This window comes from Macaca nemestrina, chromosome 10 (assembly GCF_043159975.1).
Source record: "Macaca nemestrina isolate mMacNem1 chromosome 10, mMacNem.hap1, whole genome shotgun sequence".
NCBI lineage: Eukaryota > Metazoa > Chordata > Mammalia > Primates > Cercopithecidae > Macaca > Macaca nemestrina.
This window is the reverse complement of record NC_092134.1, coordinates 32796155-32816354: the sequence shown is the minus strand read 5'-3', so window position 1 is coordinate 32816354 and position 20200 is coordinate 32796155. Positions and strand designations below refer to the sequence as shown.

Sequence of the window (20200 nt, the reverse complement as noted above, 5' to 3'; positions counted from 1 at the left end):
ATATTCAGGAGACTCATCTCACATGCAGAGACACACATAGGCTCAAAATAAAAGGATGGAGGAATATTTACGAAGCAAATGGAAAAAAAAAAAAGTAGGGCTTGCAGTACTAGTCTCTGATATAACAGCCTTTAACCAACAAAGATCAAAAAAGACAAGGGCACTACATAATGGTACAGGGATCAATGCAACAAGAGGAGCTAACTATCCTAAATATATATGCACCCAATACAGGAGCACCCAGATTTGTAAAGCAAGTTCTTAGAGACCTACAAAAAGACTTAGACTCCCACACAATAACAGTGGGAGACTTTACACCCCACTGTCAATATTAGACAGATCAATGAGACAGAAAATTAACAAAGATATTCAGGACTTGGAACTCACCTCTGGACCAAGTGACCCAAATAGACATCTACAGAACTCTCCCCCCAAATCAAAAGAACATACATTCTTCTCAGCACCACATCGCACTTATTCTAAAATTGACCATATAATTGGAAGTAAAACACTCCTCAGCAAATGCAAAAGAACAAAAATCATAACAGTCTCTCAGACCATAGTGCAATCAAATTAGAACTCAGGATTAAGAAACTCACTTAAAACCACACAACTATATGGAAACTGAAGAACCTGCTCCTGAATGACTACTGGGTAAATAATGAAATTAAGGCAGAAATCAATAAGGTATTTGAAACCAATGAGAACAAAGACACAACATACCAGAATCTCTGGGACACAGCTAAAGCAGTGTGTAGAGGGAAATTTATAGCACTAAATGTCCACAGGAGAAAGCAGGAAAGATCTAAAATCAACACCCTAACGTCACAATTAAAAGAAAAGCAAGAGCAAACAAATTTGAAAGCTAGCAGAAGACAAGAAATAACTAAGATTAGAGCAGAACTAAAGGAGATAGAGACATGACAAACCCTTAAAAAAATCAGGGAATCCAGGAGCTGGGTTTTTTAAAAGATTAACAAAATACATAGACTGCTAGCCAGACTAATAAAGAAGAAAGGAGAGAAGAATCAGATAGATGCAATAAAAAATGATAAAGGGGATATTACCACTGATCCCACAGAAATACAAACTACCATCAGAGAATACTATAAGCCCCCCTATGCAAATAAACTAGAAAGTCTAGAAGAAATGGATAAATTCCTGGACACATACACCTTCCCAAGACTAAAGCAGGAAGAAGTCGAGTCCTTGAATAGACCTATAACAAATTCTGAAATTGATATAGTAATTAACAGCCTGCCAACCAAAAAAAGCCCAGGACCAGATGGGTTCACAGCCAAATTCTACCAGAGGTATAAGGAGCTGGTACCATTCCTTCTGAAACTATTTCAAACAATAGAAAAAGAGGGACTCCTCCCTAACTCATTTTATGAGGCCGCCATCATCCTGATACCAAAACCTGGCAGATATGCAACAAAAAAAGAAAATTTCAGGCCAATATCCCTGATGAACATCGATGCAAAAATCCTCAATAAATACTGGCAAACCGAATCCAGCAGCACTTCAAAAAGCTTATCCACCACGATCAAGTTGTCTTCATACCTGGGATGCAAGGCTGGTTCAATATTGCAAATCATTAAACATAATCCATCACATAAACAGAACCAATGACAAAAACCATATGATTATGTCAATAGATGCAGAAAAGGCCTTTGATAAAATTCAACAGCCCTTCATGCTAAAAACTCAATAAACTAGGTATTGACGGAACGTATCTCAAAATAACAAGAGCCATTTATGACAAACTCACAGCCAGTATCATACTGAATGGGTAAAAGCTGGAAGCATTCCCTTTGAAACCCGGCACAAATGCCCTCTCTTAGCACTCCTATTCAACATTGTATTGGAAGTTCTGGCCAGGACAATCAGGCAAGAGAATGAAATAAAGGGTATTCAGATAGGAAGAGAGGAAGTCAAATTGTCTCTGTTTGCAGATGACATGATTGTGTATTTAGAAAACCCCATCGTCTCAGCCCCAAATCTCCTTAGCTGATAAGCAACTTCAGCAAAGTCTCAGGATACGAAATCAATAAAAAATAACAAGCATTGCTATGCAAAAATAACGGACAAACAGAGAGCCAAAGAAGTGAACTCCCATTCACAATTGATACAAAGAGAATGAAATACCTAGGAATACAACTTACAAGGAATGTGAAGGACCTCTTCAAGGAGAGCTACAAAACACTGCTGAAGGAAATAAGAGAGGACACAAACAAATGGAAAAACATTCCATGCTCATGGGATAGGAAGAATTAATATCGTGAAAATGGCCATACTGCCTAAAGTAATTTATAGATTGAATGCTGTCCCCATCAAACTAGCATTGACTTTCTTCACAGAATTAGAAAAAAGTACTTTAAATTTCGTATGGAACCAAAAAAAGCCTATATAACCAAGGCAAACCTAAGCAAAAAAGAACAAAGCTGGAAGCATCGTGCTACCTGACTTCAACCTATACTATAAGGCTGCAGTAACCAAAACAGCATGGTACTGGTACCAAAACAGATATATAGACCAAAGAAACAGAACAGAGGCCTCAGAAACAATGCCACACATCTACAACCATCTGATCTTTGACGAACCTGACGAAAACAAGCAATGGGGAAAGGATTTCCTATTTAATGAATGATGTTGGGAAAACTGGCTAGCCATATGCAGAAAACCGAAACTGGACCCTTATACAAAAACTAACTCAAGGTGGATTGAAGACTTAAACATAAGACCTAAAACCATAAAAACCCTAGAAAAAAAGCTAGGCAAACCATTCAGGACTTAGGCATGGGCAAAGACTTCATGACTAAAACACCAAAAGCAATGGCAACAAAATCTAATCTAATTAAACTAAAGAGCTTCTGCACAGCAAAAGAAACTATCATCAGAGTGAACAGGCAACCTACAGAATGGGAGAAAATTTTTGCAATCTATCCATCTGACAAAGGGCTGATATCCAGAATCTGTAAGGAACTTAAACAAATTTATAAGGAAAAACAACCCCATCAAAAAGTGGGCAAAGGATATGAACAGACACTTCTGAAAAGAACATTTATGTAGCCAACAAACATGAAAAAAAGCTCATCATTACTGGTCATTAGAGAAATGCAAATCAAAACCAGTAAGATACCATCTCATGCCAGTTAGAATGGCGATCATTAAAAAGTCAGGAAACAACAGATGCTGGAGAGGATGTGGAGAAATAGGAATGCTTTTACACTGCTGGTGGGAGTGTAAATTAGTTCAACCATTGTTGAAGACAGTATGGCGATTCTTCAAGGATCTAGAACCAAAAATACCATTTGACCCAGCAATCCCATTACTGGGTGTATACCCAAAGGATTATAAATGATTCTACTATAAAGACACATGCACACATATGTTTATTGCAGCACTATTCACAATAGGAAAGACTTGGAACCAGTCCAAATGCCCATCAGTGATAGACTGGATAAAGAAAATGTGGCACATATACACCATGGAATACTATGCAGCCATGATAAAGGATGAGTTCACGTCCTTTGCAGGGACGTGGATGAAGCTGGAAACTATCATTCTCAGCAAACTAACACAGAAACAGAAAACCAAACACCACATGTTCTCACTCGTAAGTGGGAGTTGAACAATGAGAACACATGGACACAGGGAAGGGAGCATCACACACCGGGGCCTGTCGAGGTGGGAAGCTAGGGAAGGGATGGCATTAGGAGAAATACCTAATGTAGGTGACGGGTTGATGGGTGCAGCAAACCACTATGGCACATGTATACCTATGTAAAAAAACTGCATGTTCTGCACATGGATCACAGAACTTAAAGTGTAATAATTAAACAAAAAAGAAAAGAAATTGCAGTCCTTGTGTAGTCCTAGACTGCCTTTCAAGTTTATCTAGGTCCCCAGAACACTTTGGTTCATGGTGGAGAGGCCTGTCAAGAAACTCAAGTTCTGACCTCTGTGATGGGTGATTCCCATCTGACTAGGTCTGGTTCAAGTGCTCCCTTAGAGCATGTATGCTAGTTGAGCCCAGCCTGGCTTTGCTTTCTGCTGTTACAGGGTAGCACTGATATCAGTATAAAGTCTCCTAGTCACTACACTCTCCTCCACGTGCACAGATTATGTCTCCATGCTGTACAGCCCCCATGAGGGACTGGGGAGAGATGGTGTTGGCAATTGAGGACTGACTGTGTAACCAGCCATGAAAGAGTACTTCTTCAGTGCCTCTTTCAGTGATACAGAGTTAAAACCAGGTACTGTGAGTGTTCACCTGATGTTTGGTTATTTTGATTTTTTATTTTATTTATTTATTTTTTGGCGCATAGCTAGTTTTTAAAATTTGGTGTTCCTGCGCAGGGAGGATATACGGTATAGGATTCTATTTAGCCATCTTATTCTTCCTTCTTCCATCTTAACCATTTTTAAGTGTACATTTGAGTCCATTCATTAAGTACATTCACATTGTCATGGAACCATCACCACCATACATCTCCACAGTTATTTTCATCTTAGAAATCTGAAACCGTGCCCCTGAAACAATAGCTCCTTATTCCTCCAACTGCCCCTCCCTTCTTTCCCCTGGCAACCACAATTATAGTTTCTGTCTCTATGAATTTGACTACTCTAGGTACTTCATGTAAGTGAAATCATACTACCGTATCATACTACTGTTTGTCATTTTGTGACTGGCCTGTGTTAGCATAATGTTCTCAAAGTTCATCCATGTTGTAGCATTTATTAGAATTTCCTTCCTTTTAAAGGCTAAATAATATTCCATTGTATGTATATGCATAGCAAATCTAGTGTCCATTGATAAATGATAGTTGCTTATACATGTTATAAGCAGCTTATGTGCCCAGTCATCTATCAGTGGACACTTGAATTGCTTCCACATTTTGGCTATTATGAATAATGCTATGAAAATGGGTATACAAACATCTGTGTAAGACCCTGCTTTCAATTCTTTGGAGTATCTACCCAGAAATGGAATTGCTGGATCATACACTGATTCTATTTTTAGTTTGGGGGGGAACAATTATACTGTTTTACATAGCACCTATATTCCCACCAACGGTGCATAAAGATTCTAATTTCTCCTTATCCTCACCAGCAGTTATTATTTTTTTCTCTGTATTTTAATTATCCCATGGTATGTAAAGATGTGGATTTTTTTTTCTTTTTTTTTTCTTTTTTGGAGATGGAGTCTCGCTCTGTTGCCCAGGCTGGAGTTCAGTGGCGCGATCTCAGCTCACTACAACCGCCACCTCCCAGGTTCAAGTGATTCTTCTGCTTCAGCCTACCGAGTAGTTGGGTCTAGAGGCACGCGCCACCACACCTGGCTAATTTTTTTATTTTTGGTAGAGATGGGGTTTCACCATGTTGGCTAGGCTGGTCTCGAACTCCGACCTCCTGTGATCCACCTGCCTTGACCTCCCAAAGGGTTGGAATTACAGGCGTGAGCCACTGTGCCCAGCCTGAATTTTCTCTTTTTTTAAATAGTAGCCATTCTCATGGGTGTGAGGTGAGAGCTCATTGTGGTTTTGATTTGCATTTCCCTAATGATTAGTGACTTTGAGCATCTTTTCATGTGTTTATTGGCCTTTTGTGTTTTCTTTGGAATGTATGTTCAAGTCCTGGAAATCAGTGTTCATTGGTTTGCCAAAAGCTACTCCTTGGAAACAGAAATCTAACCTTTAGTTTTGGTTGACACATTTGGTGGTGATGTCAGGGACAAATATAAAAATTACCACATATTAATCCAATGTGAGAATAAGTGAACTTCAGTTGAATATTTGAAAACTGAGTACAATACTATTCAGGAAAACTGAATTTCAATCTGAAGTGTAAGTATATAAAAATCTTAATATTCATCATCTGCAGCTCAAAAATCAAAGATTCCCTCACTTTTCAAACTCAGGAACTGAATAAATTTGGACATCAAAGGATTCTTTATCTTTTCTTCTGCTTACATGCATATAAGAAGGAACTTAATAGGTGTACTCTGGTTTTATAACTAGATTTTTCTCACTAATCCTCAGATTGTCCTGGCAATTGACTACATCTATGTATACTTTGGTATTTATGATGAAATTTGATTTTTAGCTGACATGCAAAACTTTTATTGTGAGGAGTAGCAGTAATTATGATTTTTATGAGACATTTTACTGTAATTGAAAGGAGTTTTATTTAGTGTAAAATGTGTTTTTTCCATTTACAGGTTTCTGAAGGATTGTCATTCTTGCATAGCAGTGTGAAAATGGTACATGGAAATATTACTCCTGAAAATATAATTTTGAATAAAAGTGGAGCCTGGAAAATAATGGGTTTTGATTTTTGTGTATCATCAACCAATCCTTCTGAACAAGAGGTAATGAAAGTTTTAGTCTTCTAATTTTTGAGGCCAGGGAAATTTTGATTGTATCTGGAATGGACTGGAAATAGGCTATGTGGTACAGTGGTATGTTTAGATGTACAGCTTTATAGAAAATTTCTGGTGTTCATTGCACTTAAGAGTATTCTTTGGCACATTACTACCACAGTAGTTAATGTTACTTGAGAAAAGGATGCAAGAGTTAAATAAATTTAGGAACTATTTGGTTAAATAGGGTTTTTTTTTTCCCCCCTCAGAATGTCAAATGCAGTAACACATGTGACTCTGTAGCAGTGTTTCCCATTTATTGGGTCATGGAATATTCTTTATATTCTTTAGGGAGCATAATCATAGCAATAGCAATAGCTAACATTCTTGTTGAAGCACTTTTCCACACACTTTTTCTGTACTTGTTTAATCCTTACAACTCAATGGGGGGGTATAGGAATAATACAGATAAGTTAAGTAGGCTCAGAGAATAAAAGAACCTGCCTAAATTTAGGTAGATGTAAGTGATAGAGCCAGAATTTGAACACAGCCATTCCGCTTCCAAAGCACCTTTTCTTAATGATTATTAAGAATCATTAATGCCTATTCATACTTAGAGAAACACTGCATTAAATCAGTTCTGCTTTGTGTTGATTGGGTCTGCATGGCATAGAAGATCCTTGGTGATATGGCACCTGATGATCCTTGGTGATAGGTTTTTATTATATGTAGTTGTTAGAGGGCCTGTGATTTGACCTAAGATTTGTAAGTTGAGCAGCCATTTTTAAGGTAATTAGAACTAACTAGTACTGGTTGAATATATAGCATGAGTGGGTCAGACACTGTGCTAGGTCAAACTTCTACACATTTGTTTAATCCTTACTACAGTCTTTTGAACTTTTTAACTAAATCACATAGCTAATTAGTGAAAGAACAAATTTCAAACAATGGTCTCTATCTGAGCTCATACAACTTTTGAAGCCTGTGTATCATAAAACATGAGCCAGACCTTCACATGTTCATATTACATATTACAGTGATAATTTGTCTTCTGGAAGAGACTCCAGTAATCTCAGTTGTAACCGTTCTTATTTCTCAGTTTGTTGCATAAACTTTTTTACATTTGGGGATTTGGGAATTTTGGGATTGAAGATGTGATGGCATTTTTACTTGTATGACCGAGTAGAAATTTAAAGATAGATTGCTACTGCTTGATAGTTGTTTGGTTGAATTTGAAGTAACCCATGTAATTCCTTTTCTTCCTACAGCCTAAATTTCCTTGTAAAGAATGGGACCCAAATTTACCTTCATTGTGTCTTCCAAATCCTGAATATTTGGCTCCTGAATACATACTTTCTGTGAGCTGTGAAACAGCCAGTGATATGTATTCTTTAGGAACTGTTATGTATGCTGTATTTAATAAAGGGAAACCTATATTTGAAGTCAACAAGCAAGATATTTACAAGAGTTTCAGTAGGCAGTTGGATCAGGTATTTGCGTATAAATAATTTGCTTGCATTAAAAAATTTATTAAATGTGTCTTTGATTTTTTTCCAAAATGTGTTCAGGAAATTCTCTAAATGACATGAGTATCTCATTTTAAGTTTGTGTAAGATCAGTTTAATAATTTAATATATTTTTATTTTAACAAATTTGTAAGTAACGCAGACTAGGCCAGGTGCGCTGGTTCACGCCTGTAATCCCAGCACTTGGGGACACCCAAGGTGGGTGGATCACTTGAGTCCGGGAGTTCGAGACCAGCTGTAACATGGCTAAACACCTTCTCTACCAAAAAAAAAAAAAAATACAAAAAATTAGCCGGGCTTGGTGGCACATGCCTGTAGTCCCAGCTACTTGGAAGGCCGAGGTGGGAGGATCAGTTGAGCCTGGGAGTTTGAGGCTGCAGTGAGCTGTGATTGTGCCATTGTATGCCAGCCTGGGGTGACATAGTGAGACCCTGTCTCAAAAAATTTCTTGTTTCAAATAAATAAAGAGGACTAGTTGAAGTTTGTTACTAGAACTTTAATCATGGCATTTGAATAAACATAAATACTGGAACATTTTACTATAGGAATAGAAACAATTTTGGGTATTAAAGATAAGGATTTTGTTTTACAACAATAGAATTAACAATTTGTTTAAAATGTAGTCAGTATATTTGTAGTAAAATATTGAGTAAATTTTTAAATGTTTTCTTAAATGTATATATCATTTAAAATATTTTATACTCATTTAATGTTATCACTCTTTTGAATAGTTGAGTCGTTTAGGATCTAGTTCACTTACAAATATACCTGAGGAAGTTCGTGAACATGTAAAGCTACTGTTAAATGTAACTCCAACTGTAAGACCAGATGCAGATCAAATGACAAAGGTGAGTACATGTGGATTTCTGCCTAAGACGGAGGGACAAAAAATGAGTTGAAGTAGATTAAGTTTTTGGATTTTCTTTAATTTTTTTTCCCCCAGAGATCCCTGTTCTGCGATTAAGTTCTTCTAAAGCAACAGTCAGATACAGCCCCAAGTAACCTCTGTATCCTTGAATGTATTAAATATTCAAGTTTGCTTAATCTTACACAGCTAAGTATGTACATAATTGCTCTGATAGAAAATTAAGATTTCAAATAAGCAGAGTGCTAACAGTCACAATTAAGTAAACAGATATTCTAGACTCCTGGACAATTCATATTCCTTTATTTCACTCATATAACCATGGAATTTTTTTTTTTTTTTTTTTTTTAAGACGGAGTTTCACTCTGTCATCCAGGCTGGAGTATAGTGGCACGATCTCGGCTCACTGCAACTTCCACCTCCCAGGTTCAAGCGATTCTCATGCCTCAGCCTCCCAAGTAGTTGGGATTACAGGCACCCACCACCACACCTGGCTAATTTTTGTATTTTTTGTAGAGACGGAGTTTCACCATGTTGGCCAGGCTGGTCTCAAACTCCTGACCTCGGGTGATCCACCGCCTCGGCCTCCCAAAGTGCTGGGATTATAGGCGTGAGCCACCGTGCCCAGGCCAACCATGGATTTTAACTAATAACTGGTATTTTTATGCCTTCAAGTTATTTTATTTAATCTTTCAATATTTTAGACTTACGTAAAAAAGTTTTTACCCAGCCATTTCGCAGGTACAGATTCCAAAGATTTGAATTTTAAAAATAATTTATTTTCTTATTCAGAGTTTTATAATTAGAATATCTAAGGTGATCCTCAGCATTTTGCTAAATGTTTCTGATTTTTTTTTTAACCATATTGTGACAGTTTCAGATGAGAGAAGTACTTTCAACTTAACATTTATCAAAATACTTTATTTCCTTTTTTTTTTTTTTAGATTCCCTTCTTTGATGATGTTGGTGCAGTAACACTGCAATATTTTGATACCTTATTCCAAAGAGATAATCTTCAGAAATCACAGTTTTTCAAAGGACTGCCAAAGGTTCTACCAAAACTGCCCAAGGTTTGTTGTTGATAGTTTCTTATTAATAACCAGGATTTTAGAAGTTTAATGTTTATTTTGACTTACTACCATAACTCTTCCAAGGAAATAGTGTAACTTTGCCTGAGGTACATAAATGACTATAAAACACTGCCGACTGAAGCCAAAAGTTCAATGGACCTTTTTTTGCATGGTCCAAAAATAAATAGAATAAAAAATTAAGAAGGATACTAACTAGGCAGAGGCAGCAGTTGGATATTAAAGGTCAGAAGAAGAGTCCACAAGCTATCATGTGGAGTTCACTGTCTCACCAGCAATTAAAGGGGTACCTCTGTTGATGTAAGCCTTTCCAATTCCTTTACTCCTTTTCTGACTTATTGAATGATGAGTGTAGTACAGTTTTTAAAATGTTGGTGAATGCTGAAGAGGAATACTGGTTGGAATACTAATAATTCCTGGTTGTAAAAACATTTCCAGTGTTTAATCTGTCAGATATTCATTGGTTACCTACTATTTGTCTGACCCTTTACTTAGATGCTATGGAGAGTAAAGAGGAGGCATAAAATATTGTCCCTGCTTTCACGCCCTTATAGTAAGTGTAGCTAGGGTTAACATGTGAAACAGTTAACAGTACATGATAGTGTTTATGTTGTGTGGTATGAATCATAAGTAATGAAGGAATTAAGAGGGAAACAAACATAGCCGTGAATACTAATTAGGGAAGGTTTCCTACAGGTAGGGTGACTGTGTGTCCCCTTTTACTCATGACCTTTCCAGTTTATGCTATTTATCCTTGCATAATTAGCAATAACATCCCATTGTACTCTCAAAATATACCAGTTTCCATCATAAATTGTACAGTCACCTTACCTAAAGAAATCAGAGGTTTCAGACTGTAGTGTTAATTAAGACTAAAAACCTGAAATAAATTTTATTTTTTTATAAAAAAACATTTTTGCCTTTCAGCGTGTCATTGTGCAGAGAATTTTGCCTTGTTTGACTTCAGAATTTGTAAACCCTGACATGGTACCTTTTGTTTTGCCCAATGTTCTACTGATTGCTGAGGAATGCACCAAAGAAGAATATGTCAAATTAATTCTACCTGAACTTGGCCCTGTGTTTAAGCAGCAGGAGCCAATCCAGGTATGTTATAGATATTTTTGTGTATTTTATCTACTGTTACTTATGATGGTGACTATCACTGAAAACAAAAGGAATGAATATATGACTTAAAAAAAACTGAGGTAAGTGTACGAGACTTTCTTTTCCATTAGTACATGTTCAAGGCAAACTATTTTTAAAATTATGATTAAGCTTTGCAGTTAAACGTCTATAGCTCCCCGTAAGTTACCATCTCAGAAAATAAACTGCAATGAAATTTTGCATGTGTTACACTGTTCTTTGTGTACTATATATATACTTTGTAGAAAGTTACAGGTTTAGGAAAATAAATACTTGTTTTTCTCTTGCACTTTGAAGTATTAGAAGTATTTTTGATTATTTTGTTATTTAAGTCTTTAATATGTAGGTGCTTTTTGCCAGTTGTTTCTCTCCATTTTATTGCTAATAACTACTTCCAGTAGAATAGGAAAATGCTTACAGCACCGTGGAAATAATGTGTGTGTGTATTGTAAGTGAAAAAAGTAATCAGTCTCTCATGTACATGATGTATATTTGCTACATTCAAGGTAATGTTGGATTTAAGAGCAGTAGGGTCACATACCTGGGTTGAACTGTGGCTTCTTTATCTCCTTACTTGAAGTATGACTTGCGTCGTTACCATCTTAAAGCTTCTATTTCCTCATTTCTGCAATGAAAAGGATTGTTGAGATTAAATGAAATTTTCTGGCACATAGCAGATATTGTTACATGTTTGTACCACTGTATAATAATAGCTTATTAGTTATATATCAACTATCTGATTTAATGGTTTTATGATTCTTTGTAGTCCTTCCCTTGAAAGGAGGGGAACAGAAGCAAGTATATGGTGGTAAGGCGAGAGTTTCTGTGGATTAGGGAAAGAACAAGTGAGGGAGTGGTAGCCTTTGAAGCAGGATTCCCCCAAATGGTCAAGGTGTCATCTGGGAATGTTGGTGGAGCCACTGTTTCCTAAGCTATGCATCAGTCCAGATAGTACCCTAAGGAACCTATAATCTGAATTCTTATTTGTCTCCATTCTTTTTTCTCTTAGTTGTCCAGTTAAAAATACCTTTTGGGCCAGGTGCAGTGGCTCACGCCTGTAATCCCAGTTCTTTGGCATGCCAAAGCAGGCAGATTGCTTGAGCTCAGGAGTTCAAGACCAGTCTGGGCAACCTGGTGAAACCCTGTCTCTACAAACAAATACAGAAATAAGCCGGGTGCCTGCCTGTGGTCCCAGCTACTTAGGAGGCTGAGGTGGGAGGATCACCTGAGCCCTGAGAGGTCAAGGCTGTGGTAAGCTATGGTTGCGCCACTGCACTCCAGCCTGGGTGACAGAGTGAGTGAGACCCTGTCTCAAAAAATAAAAAAAATTTTTTTCCTTCTGAATATTCTTCCCTGAGTCTTGGCAGAACTAACTTCTGCATAAATAGAAGGGGCAGTATGTTCCTTATAATTTTGGTATGTGGAAGAATGACCAGGGACAACTTAAAAACATTTTTTTCTAAAATTTTTTTGTAAGAGATAGGGTCTTGCTATGTTGCCTTGGCTGGACTCAACTTCTGGGCTCAATCAATTCCCCTGTCTCAGCCTCCCAAATAGCTGGGACTGCAGGTATGTGCCACTGCACCTGGTGTCTGGAATTTTTTCTTACACTCCTTCTCAGTTCTATACTTTCTCTTTTTCTCTTGAGCTTCGTAGAAGCCGAGTGATGGAATTTACTTCTTTGGGATATCTCACTTTACTGGCTTTTTTCACCCTGTAGCTTTCCAGATAGTTGGTACATGTGGGCAAGTGATAGATTACTGTAGACATGTGAGAGGAGATTAGTCTTTATTTAATTAACATTTAAACTCAGAGCAGATGTTAAATATTGTGCCTCCAGAAATGTAAGAGACTTGATTTGTATGTTTTTGTCTTCCACGCCTTCAGGCTAGCAACATGGTGAGTGTCAAAATATATGAGTTATTCTTTTGAAGAAGCTTTACATTTGGCATATATTGAATCTCTTAAAGATTCCAGGTTTTAATACATTGTTTCTGTTTTCTAAACAGATTTTGTTAATTTTCCTACAAAAAATGGATTTGCTACTAACCAAAACCCCTCCTGATGAGATAAAGAACAGTGTTCTACCCATGGTTTACAGAGCACTAGAAGCTCCTTCCATTCAGATCCAGGTACAGTATTTGATTTGTTTTTCTTTAATGATGATTTTGATTCTTAAAGCAGAAGAAGAGGTATAAAGTACATTTTGGAGTTAAATCATAAAATATGTAACTCAATAGTAAATATATTTATCTTTTGAATCACATTATCGATACACTGTAACTAAAATATATTTACTCCTAACTCATTTAAAGAATCAGTGTATTGTAAGTGAAAAAAGTAATCAGTCTGTGTACATAATACCTGTATTATGAGGTCGATTTGTTGCTTTTATATATCAGAAATGTACTATTATGGAAGAAGATTTGATATATTGTAGTTTGTATTATTGTATACCTTCTTCTTTCTGCTTCTTTGTAAACTGATAATTATGAACAAAAATTCCAAAGATACATTTGCCTTTTTCTTTTCTTTCTTTCTTTTTTTTTTTTTTTTTTAGACAGAGTCTTGCTCTGTCACCCAGGCTGGAGTGCAGTGGCACAATCTCGGCTCACTGCATCCTCTGCCTTGTGGGTCCAAGCGATTGTCCTGCCTCAGCCTCCCTAGTAGCTGGAACTACAGGCACCTGTCACCACACCCGGCTAATTTTTGTATTTTTAGTAGAGACAGGGTTTCGCCATTTTGGCCAGGCTGGTCTCGAACTCCTGACCTCAGGCAATCCTCCTGCCTCAGCCTCCCAAAGTACTGGGATTATAAGCCTGAGCCACCATGCCTGGCCACATGTGCCTTTTGCTCATGAAAACATTGAGTAGGTATTTTCCCATACTCATAATTTTCCTTCATGCTTGGTAACTTAGTTTTCTGTGTAGAGATGCTGTTTCTTCTGCAGTGAAGTTAATTTGTACAGCAGGTAGATGGAAAAGCAAACAGTAATTTGGTGTGACCATTCTTAATGCATGTATAGTCATACTTTTGTTCCACAAAGGCAATCTTAAAACACCATATACTTTACCAAACTGTTAGTTTTGCAGTCTTTGCGATTAAAATTTTGGTTCTATGAATTCTTTGTCTGAAAGAAATTCCAGATCACTATTAAAAGTGTAATTTAGTTTTTTCACTTTGAAAATACATACTTATGTTAAGAACATCTCACTGCACGATGGTTTCGTAGTAAAAGCTTATAGTCTCTGCCAGTATAGACATTTTAATAAAATAGGATTTTTTAAAAGTTATTTACTCTAAAGCTTTTTATTCTTAATATGAACCTAATACTACATATTTAAGGTCACTTTTTGGACTTAATTCAGTCTTTGTCTGCTAAGTTATTTCGCTTGTTCAAGGCTGTGAGGTTGATGTTAACATTTTTTTCCTTATAATTAGATTTGCCTTCTTAAAGGTGAGGGTATGCTGCCTTTGTCCAAATGACATGGATGAGTGGGGAAGGTGTGTCTACCTCTGTTTCTTAGTTCTTTCTAAAGAAATTGTGAATTATAGCCTCACAAAACATTACCACAGGCTCTGTGCAGCCAAGCTTGTTTTATATTTAGTGATATTAAAGAAGAGGGAGGGGAAGATTGAGTGATATGAAATTCATTTTTCATTATAGTTAGTTTGGCCAGTAAGTGTCAACAAGTATTTTATTGAAGTAGTATATAATTCAGATTGACTTTTGTAACTTTGCTAAGTTTTGGAAACCAGCATTTCTTTCTTTTTTTGTTTTCCAGGCTGGAGTGCAGTGGCGCAATCTTGGCTCACTGCAACCTCCGCCTCCTGGGTTCAAGCAATTCTCGTGCTTCAGCTTCCCAGGTACCTGGGATTGCATGCATGGGCTACCATGCCTGGCTAATTTTTTTTGTATTTTTAGTAGAGACAGGGTTTCACCATGTTGGCCAGGTTGGGGAAACCAGCATTTCTGGTACCATTCAGTGTAAGTCTTTAGTCACGAAATTAGCACTGTTTAGTTGATAAAGCATATCTAAACAATTAGGAGAATCCTAGAGAAAGCAAGAAATAAGAAATCTTTTCCTCAAGGTTCTTGCAAATAGTAGGCTAGAAAGTAACATCTGAAATTCATTTTTAAATTGAAGTTTTTAAAGTTAAGTTTGATTAGAAATATTTAAGAGGCTAGAGATGGTTCTGAAAACATTTGTACAGGTAGAAGATGGTTTGCAAAAGGTAGCGTTCTTAAAAAGAGGCATTATAAACATGTATATCAGACACAATTTTTGAAAATTAATTTACCTTTTAAATGGACATCAAAGTTACCTTCACCTCCACCCACCCATTATAAAGTGTAAAATAAGCAGAAGTTTCTGAGAATTTGCTTATTAGACTCCTTTGAGGTTCGATTTTGTGTTTTTCAGTCTCTTGTTACTAAGTTCCTCATCCCGGGCTGGGTGCCATGGCTCATGCCTGTAATTCCAGTGTTTAGGAGGCCAAGGCAGGGGGATCACCTGAGGTCTGGAGTTCGAGGCCACCCTGGCCAACATGGCGAAACCCCGTCTCTACTAAAAAAAATACAAAAACTAGCTGGGTGTGGTGGCAGGCACCTATAATTCCAGCTACTCAGGAGGTTGAGGCAGGGAGAATCGCTTGAACCCGAGAGGCAGAGGTTGCAGTGAGCTGAGATTGTGCCACTGCACTCCAGCCTGGGCGACAGAGTGAGACTCCGTCTCATAAATAAATAAATAAATAAATGTTCCTCATCCTGTCTCCTCTTTGGGAGAGAGCTCTCCCCTACGTTAGCTAAGTGATTTAGACAGAATTTAAGATTTGCCTCTTTGTAACGTCCTGCTCTGAGTTTGATTGGATAGCATGTCACTTTCCAAGTCGCTTTTTAATAATACAGGTGTTAGGGGGTCCTTTCCTATAAGTCTGCCTGTCTTTGTCTCTCTGTCTTAAAGTCTGATCTTCTGTAAGGAAGCTCCTTATGGGAATATAGGAACGTAGTGTCCCACTGACTGCTTACCTTGCCTATTCTTTTCTCCCAAATGTGGTCCTTAATTAATCAATTAATTAATTAATTTTTGAGACACGCTTTCACTGTGTTGCCCAGGCTTGAGTGCAGTGGCCCAGACTTGAGTGCAGTGGCACAATCTTAGCTTGCTGCGGCCTTGACCTCCCATGCTCTCTCAGGCTCAAGTGATCCTCCCTCAGCCTTCCTAGTAGCAGGGACCACAGGAACACACACCACCATGCCTGGCTCGTTTTTAAATTTTATCAGTCACTTAATTATTAATAGTTCTGAGTGGATGCAAACAATTAACTCTCTTACGTTTGCCTTTTGGAAGCCTAAGAATAAGTTAAAGCAAATAAAATATATCCAGTGTTCTGATAACAGATTTATAGTAGTTAATTTATTTCTACCATCTAACTATAAATGGATGTCTTGAAGTTTGCCTGGTATTTTCAGTAGTATCCTTCCTAATTCACATTTGTGCTTCCATTTTCCTCAGTGATCCCTTCTCCTATGCTTTGCTACAAGGATCGTCTCTCATATCGTAGCTGAGATGTGTGCACTTTAGCCAGTTAGTTCTCAAGCCATTTCTTCTTCTTTTCATTTTCTCATTTAGTTCGCTAGCCCCCAATCTTCCCTCCGTTTTCCTGTTACTCCCAGAATTACCAGTTATCATTTCTACTATGGTACCACATTAGTTAACAAAAATGTTTTAAATCTTTTTTTCCCCCATTTCTGAGTTATGCTTGCTTTAAGTTTCAGAATTTGGAAGTACTTACAAATACAAAAAAAAAAAAAATTAAAATTCGCTCTCACAGATGACTATGGTTAACATTTTCAGATATAGCTTTCTAGTCTTTTTCGTAAGCCTGTAGATAGACACAGGTACCTACACATTTTAGAACTTGGGTGCAGTAGCTCACACCTGTAATTTTGGCACTTTGGAAGACTGAAGCGGGAGGATCCCTTGAAGCCAGGAGTTTGAGACCTGCCTGGGCAACATAGTGAGACCCTGTCTGTACCAAAAATAAAAGATGATAAAATTAACCAGGCATGGTGGTGCATGCCTGTAGTGCCAGCTACTTGGGAGGCTGAGTTGGGGAGGAGGATCACTTGAGCCTAGGAGGCTACAGTGAGCTATGAATTTGCCTCTGCACTCCACCCTGGGTGACAGAGCAAGACTCCCCCCACCCAAAAAAAAAACAAGAAAATTAAAAAAAATTTGGAATTATATAATACTGTGTCCTCAATTTTCTTCTCAAAATTATTAAACACTCTTTTAAGGCCAGACTCTGGTTCATGCCTGTAATCTTAGCATTTTGGGAGTCTGAGGTGAGAGGATCGCTTGAGCTCAGGAATTTGAGACCAGCCTGGGAAACATAGTGAGACCTTGTCTTTACAAAAAATTGAAAAATTATCTGGGTGTGGACCAAGGCAGGTGGATCACCTGAGGTCAGGAGTTCGAGACCAGCCTGGCCAAATGGTGAAACCACATCTCTACTAAAAATACAAAATGTTAGCTGGGTGTGGTGGCATGTGCCTGTAATCCCAGATACTCGAAAGGCTGAGGCAGGAGAATCGCTTGAACCCAGGAGGTGGAGGATTCAGTGAGCCAAGTTCATGTCACTACACTCCAGCCTGGGCAACAAGAGCAAAACTCCATCTCAAAAAAAAAAAAAATTATAATAATAATAATAATTAGCTGAGCGTGGCGGCATGTACCTGCAGTCGCAGCTACTCAGGAGGCTGAGGCCAGAGCATCGCACAATCCTGGGAGGCTGATGCTGCAGTGAGCTATGATTGCATCACTGCACTCCAGCCTAGGTGACACAGCAAGGTCCTGTCTCAAGAAAAAAAAAAATTTAAACACTCTTTTCAATGTATTTTTTTTAAAAGTGTTTGTATTTTATCATATGGATATATATATAACAGCTAAGAGAATTACTTGAGAGGAGTATTTTTACATGATTTCATACTTGATTTTCTCTTGTTATGAAAGATAGCAAAACTTATGTGTTCTTGTTATTTAAACATAAATGAGAACTTGTGTTATCAAAGAAAGAGATTAGGAATGAGATCAGGGAGTTTGGGTATTATGCACTAGTTATTATGACCTAGTATGACTTTGAGTAATGTCTTCTGAGCTTTTTTTCTCAGCTGTAAAACTGAAAAGTGATTATAACTATACATCCATTTTTCAAAGAGTTATTGAAAGGACCAAATAATACATATGAAAATTTATTTCAAACTATATGACAGTTTTGCCATGCAAATGCAAAACTTTATAATATCTGAGAGAAAAGATGAGTCTTTCCCTAATATTGATTCAGTTCATTTTCTTGATAGGAGCTCTGTCTAAACATCATTCCAACCTTTGCAAATCTTATAGACTACCCATCCATGAAAAATGCTTTGATACCAAGAATTAAAAATGCCTGTCTACAAACGTCTTCCCTTGCTGTAAGTAATTGCATATTAATTTTTGTTTTTCTTTCACTTGTCAGTGCTTTAAATTATTTTCTTATTGCTTAATAACCCTTTTATAGAATTCTGATGTATTTCATCTTGGCTGTAGATAACCTGTATATAGTACTATAAAAATGAGCTGTTTTATTTGATACATAATTTATAATATTGCATTCCTAACCTTACTTGCTGTCCCTTTACTTTGAGTGCTTCAGTAAAAAAGTTGGGTGATTATTTTTTTCTTAATCCTTTTCTGCTTTAACTCACTTTATTTTGTTGTTAGTTTAAAAATATGAGAGTTTAACTTGGTATCTAAGCCTAAAAACTTGTTGAATAGTTTCCTTTTATAAATAACCTTTATTTTTAGTTATTGGTCTCTAAATTTCTTATTTCTCACTGACTTGCTTACTTTTTAAAAAAGTAGAGTACAATAAAGCAATAAGTTAATATGAATACAAGTAGGAGAAACAGTTGTACTAAAAAATGTAGACCAAGGGAATAGTTGCCTTCTTTGAATACAAAATTTTTTTTTTTTTTTTTGGGAGGGGGGACGGAGTCTCACTCTGTCACCCAGACTGGAGAGCAGAGGCGCAATCTCAGTTCACTGCAAGCTCCGCCTCCTGGGTTCATGCCATTCTCCTGCCACAGCCTCCCGAGTAGCTGGGACTACTGGCGCCCGCCAGCACACCCGGCTAATTTTTTGTATTTTTAGTAGAGATGGGGTTTCACCGTGTTCATTCAGTTACTTGTTAGTCAAGGAAGGTAGAATTGATAACAGAGTTTTCATTATCTCATATTGAAAGCAATAAATGTCCCCAACCTTTTCTCTAACACTAAATATAATAGTTTATCACATTGATATTTCTTTATAGAAGTAATTTTGAATGCTGTCTTCAAAATAGCAGCTTTAAAGAGGAGAAATGTTCTCTTTTGCCTAACCAGTTCTTTATATTGATTTTTGATAATGGGCATATTATTAAATTTGCATTTTGTAAAGCTAGTTCTCTGGAGATCCTATCTTTATCTGATGGAATGTGAATTTAAATAAAAATAAACAGCTTAATAAAATTATAGGCAAAAGCAATTTGAATGATATGATTTTATCTTATAGCCATTGAATCTATTTTAGTTCATGTTTCTTGGTCGAAAGGCTTTGAAATGGAAAATGTAACATCAAAGTAGAAAAACAAATCATTACTGAAACAAACAGGCGTGAAATGAAATAAAGTCAAGAAGCTTTAGTTCTCATTCTCACTTCGTTACTAACAACCCCTGTGACCTTGAAAAGTCACTGTGCCCCTCTGAGTCTTTTCACCATCATTAAAAACAGCTGTTTTCTTTGAAATTCTCAATTTTATGATTGAATTTTCAAAATAGATGGTAGTAATATACAGCTTAACATTTAGTTTTCAAAATGCCCTTTAGAAGATGTTATAATCATACTATATACCTTATTTTATGGCAGCATAAATTTATTTTAACATACATTTTCTCAAAGTACATGTTGTAGGCCAGACATGGTGGCTCATGCCTTTAATCCCAACACTTTGGGAGGCTGAGGCGGGGGAATCCCGAGCTCAGGAGTTCAAGACCAGCCTGAGCAACACAGCGAGACCTTGTCTCTACTAAAAATAAAAAAATTTAGCTAGGTGTGGTGGCATGGCGGGAGGATCACTTGAGACCAAGAGGTTGAGGCTGCAAGGAGCTGTGATTGTGCCGCTGCCTTCCAGT

General features: G+C 37.2%; 1 protein-coding gene across 2 annotated transcripts in view; it reads left to right on the top strand.

Annotated features, from left to right (window-relative positions):
- The window catches only part of LOC105493849 (SCY1 like pseudokinase 2), a 71588-nt gene that overhangs the window by 37245 nt on the left and 14143 nt on the right, over positions 1–20200 (top strand). For both annotated transcript variants that reach the window (XM_011761804.3, XM_071071261.1), the window contains exons 5-11: positions 6224–6373; positions 7633–7854; positions 8622–8738; positions 9700–9825; positions 10771–10947; positions 12996–13118; positions 18350–18463. In XM_011761804.3, coding sequence (XP_011760106.2) covers positions 6224–6373; positions 7633–7854; positions 8622–8738; positions 9700–9825; positions 10771–10947; positions 12996–13118; positions 18350–18463 — 1029 coding nt within the window. The remainder of the gene's footprint in view (positions 1–6223; positions 6374–7632; positions 7855–8621; positions 8739–9699; positions 9826–10770; positions 10948–12995; positions 13119–18349; positions 18464–20200) is intronic.